Source organism: Corvus brachyrhynchos, unplaced genomic scaffold, assembly GCF_000691975.1.
Source record: "Corvus brachyrhynchos isolate BGI_N302 unplaced genomic scaffold, ASM69197v1 scaffold802, whole genome shotgun sequence".
Lineage (NCBI taxonomy): Eukaryota > Metazoa > Chordata > Aves > Passeriformes > Corvidae > Corvus > Corvus brachyrhynchos.
In genome coordinates, this window is record NW_008236648.1 from 120,801 (window position 1) to 123,996 (window position 3,196).

General features: G+C 52.0%; 1 protein-coding gene across 6 annotated transcripts in view; it reads right to left on the reverse strand.

Annotated features, from left to right (window-relative positions):
• Positions 1–651: 651 nt before the first annotated feature.
• Positions 652–3,196, reverse strand: part of LOC103625033 (ficolin-1) — a 12,462-nt gene continuing 9,917 nt past the window's right edge. For all 6 annotated transcript variants that reach the window (XM_017726771.1, XM_017726770.1, XM_008644406.2 and 3 more), the window contains one exon: positions 652–2,028. In XM_017726771.1, coding sequence (XP_017582260.1) covers positions 1,781–2,028 — 248 coding nt within the window. In that variant the 3' untranslated portion in view covers positions 652–1,780. The remainder of the gene's footprint in view (positions 2,029–3,196) is intronic.

The window sequence follows — 3,196 nt, forward strand, 5'->3', positions numbered from 1 at the left end:
TGTGAAAGGCTGCAATGTCTGACTGGGAAAACCTTGCCATAGTCTTTGGTTTGGTATGGTGGACATCAGAAGAAAGGTTTGACCTTGTCTTTTGCTGCTGCTATCCCTGTAAAGTCCTGAGTGGATGTTTCTGGGGCTGTGCTAGCTGCTGCCTTGAGCCAGAGCTCAGCATGACGGCACTGGAGGGACAGAGAAGCCAGATCCCTGTGGAGTGCAGGGAGCTGGGAGTGGCACAGCGCTGAGCCTTGTGTGCGGGTGGCATCATGCAGGTTGCGCCAGCCAGGTGACCAAGTGGTAATGTCAGTCCACGTGCAGGCTTGCCAAAAGCTGCTCAAAGTGTTGTTACAGCACCAGCCTCCCGATAAGATTCTTCAGGAGGTCAGGTTTGGAGGCACTGTAATAATGATGTGGCAGTTCACTTAGGAGTGATGTGGCTGCACTGCTCAGCCAGGCAAGCTGCTGCAAGATGCTGGGGCTAGGCTGCACAGAGCGTGACCAGCGTGAGACTGGCTCTGTTGGCCACCCCTGCTCTCTGGACCTCTGCTCTCAACATCATGCAGAGGTGGCAGACTGTGGCGCTGCACTTCTCTGCTCAGACACACACTTCCTTGTGTAACTGAAAAGGAGTAAACTAAGACAGGACCCAGCAAGTGGGGAGGTGCAAACCCTCAGGTTTATTTTTTAGCACACTGTTGACCTGCTGTGGTGGACTGAGTGACCTCCTCACTTTTCTCACCCACAAGGTTTGGATTAAGTCTTGTAGGGCTGGAGCTGCCCTTCCTACATATCTGTGCAATATGTAGTGAAATAAACCCGGGACCATTAGGAACATGACAGAAAAAGATATTCTGTTTCCACTTGTCTCTGTCTGTCCCCGCAGTGAAGAGTTAGCAGTCAGCCCTCCTGTGTCAGCTGTGGGGAGGAGTTCCAGCAGCACGAGCACAGGAGGAAGGGACCCAGTGACTTGGAGATGCTCTAGTGTCTTGGTACCACACATGCTGCTGAACAGCCTGTTTTGCATGCAGCTCTTGGTCCACAGACAAGAAACATGCCCGAAAGAGCGGCTAAAGCTGGCTCTGGGCCTAGCTGCAGCTGTGTCCCAGTGGGAAGTGCTGAGCAACTCTGCTGTGGTTCCAGGAGCTGAGGTCCCACCTGAGGTCCTTGAACACTTGGGGAGGGAAGGGGGAAACTGGTAGTACTGGCAGCCCTGTGCTCAGCCCTGGACGCTCAGCCCTGGAAGCTCAGTCTTTTCCATGCTGTTCTACATCGTGGCTCCATCACAGCCTGCAGGGAGAGTGGGACAGGTCAGGAATTCAGTGCCTTTCAGACGGCTCTTCGGTCCAACAGAAAGAGGCTGAAAGTATATTGGAGGCTTCATATACATGGATTAGACTAGAAATTACCAGTAATTACCATTTAGGGTAATAATATCAGAGAGCTTTACTGAGGTGCACTGGCCCCACCCATCAGTTGGTCTTTAAATCAAGGTAATGCACTTTTCAGAAAAAGATGCTTGGGCTCAGTCAGCATCAGTGAGGCTGCTGGAGGTAGTCAGGGTGGGAGTGAGAGGGTGAGAGTAAGCAGCAGCGTCTGGTGCTTACAGGAGGAGCTCAAACCAGCACCGGTATCTTCTGGCTTCAAAAATCCTGCTCTAGGCAGAAGGCACAACCTGTAATATCCTTCCGGGTCCACTTTTGTCCCCAGACAACATTATATTTTGTGTCTTCTCTTGATTGGTGAGTGGCACCTCTTGGAGCTTATCAGGCACCCTCTTGCCACGTTAAACTGGCCTGAACTTCATTTCCGTTCGCTTATAGGAGTAGTGGTATTCTTTGCCTGTCTTCCAGTTGATGCCATCAGCATAGCTCCCATGTGGACCCATCCAGTACATCCCATTCAAGTTGGAGTAATGGCAGTCATTGTACCACCACGCTCCCTTGTATTCTGTGGCACAGTTAAAGGAGCTCATGTCATTGTCCTGATCTGTTGTTGAAAATGGCATGTCCCTGTGGTACGAGAAAGAGTCTCCTGCAGAGAGCACACATTGACAGTTACTGCAGTAGGAATCATAAACGGGACCCTGTGTAAGAGACGGTCCGAAAATCCCTCATCTGCCTCACGATCATCGCCGAAGACAGAGACTGAACACAGCAGTCCTGGCCTGGCTGAGGTGGGATTGTCTGCCAAGTGTTGCCTACGGGTGTGCCCACTGGGAACTGGTACGCATTCCTGAGGAAAATTAGTGCAGGTCACAATGGACTGTGCCGTTCTTGCTGCCCAGGCGGGAAGGACTGCGCTGAAGCGGAAAGGAACGACCTGTCCTGTACACCTCTCCGGTACACCTGTCTTGTACGTCTGTCCTGTACCTGTTTCCCAAAGCAACGAACCCCATAACAATGGCTGTAGATTCCCCAACCTCTTGGCCAGTTGCCCCTCGCTTCTGAAAAGGACTATAAAGGGACCTTCTAAAATAACCGAGTCGGAGATCTCCCCACGGAAAGAAGACGAATCTGTTTTGCCTGACGACCACGCGGTCTTCGTCTCACCCGTTGGTAGCTATTGCCCCTCTTTTTCCCCCTCTCTACTTTGTTTTTCTCTCTCTCTCTCTCTCTCTTACTCTCTTCTATTGCATTACTGTGTTGTGGGCACTTAATAAAGGTGCACTGTTTTGATTAAAACTGAAATCTCTTGTGTCCTTTTACACTCTGAGATCGATAAACGAACCATCACGACCCCCACTTGCATTAGCGGATCGTGACACCCTGACGTGTCTGTGCACCCTTGCGGGGCACCAGCGGCCCTTGCCAGGTGCAAGGCAGATTGTATAAAACCTGCTGCTCGGTTGCACAGGTTTCCTTCTTGTCTTGGTGTCATAGGTTAGCAAGCATAGTCCCGGAAGGGACGTCCTTGCTAAGGGGTGCTTACAGTTTCCTCTGGGAACTGATAGAACCTATCAGCTGGCCAGTTTGAATATGGACAATTCTCTAAGCCACTTAAAGTTGTGACCACCTCTGTGATCCACATTTAAGAATAGGCAAACTCCCCCTCCAAGCTCTCTCTCGTTTCCGGCACTGGGACAGGTGGCTGCAGGGCCCGAGCAGGGCCCAGTGGGCCACGCCCAGGCCCTGCTCGGGCCAGGATGGGCCGGGCCATGGCCATCCTGGAGTCGATGGCCCTGTTCCAGCCGTGGACACCC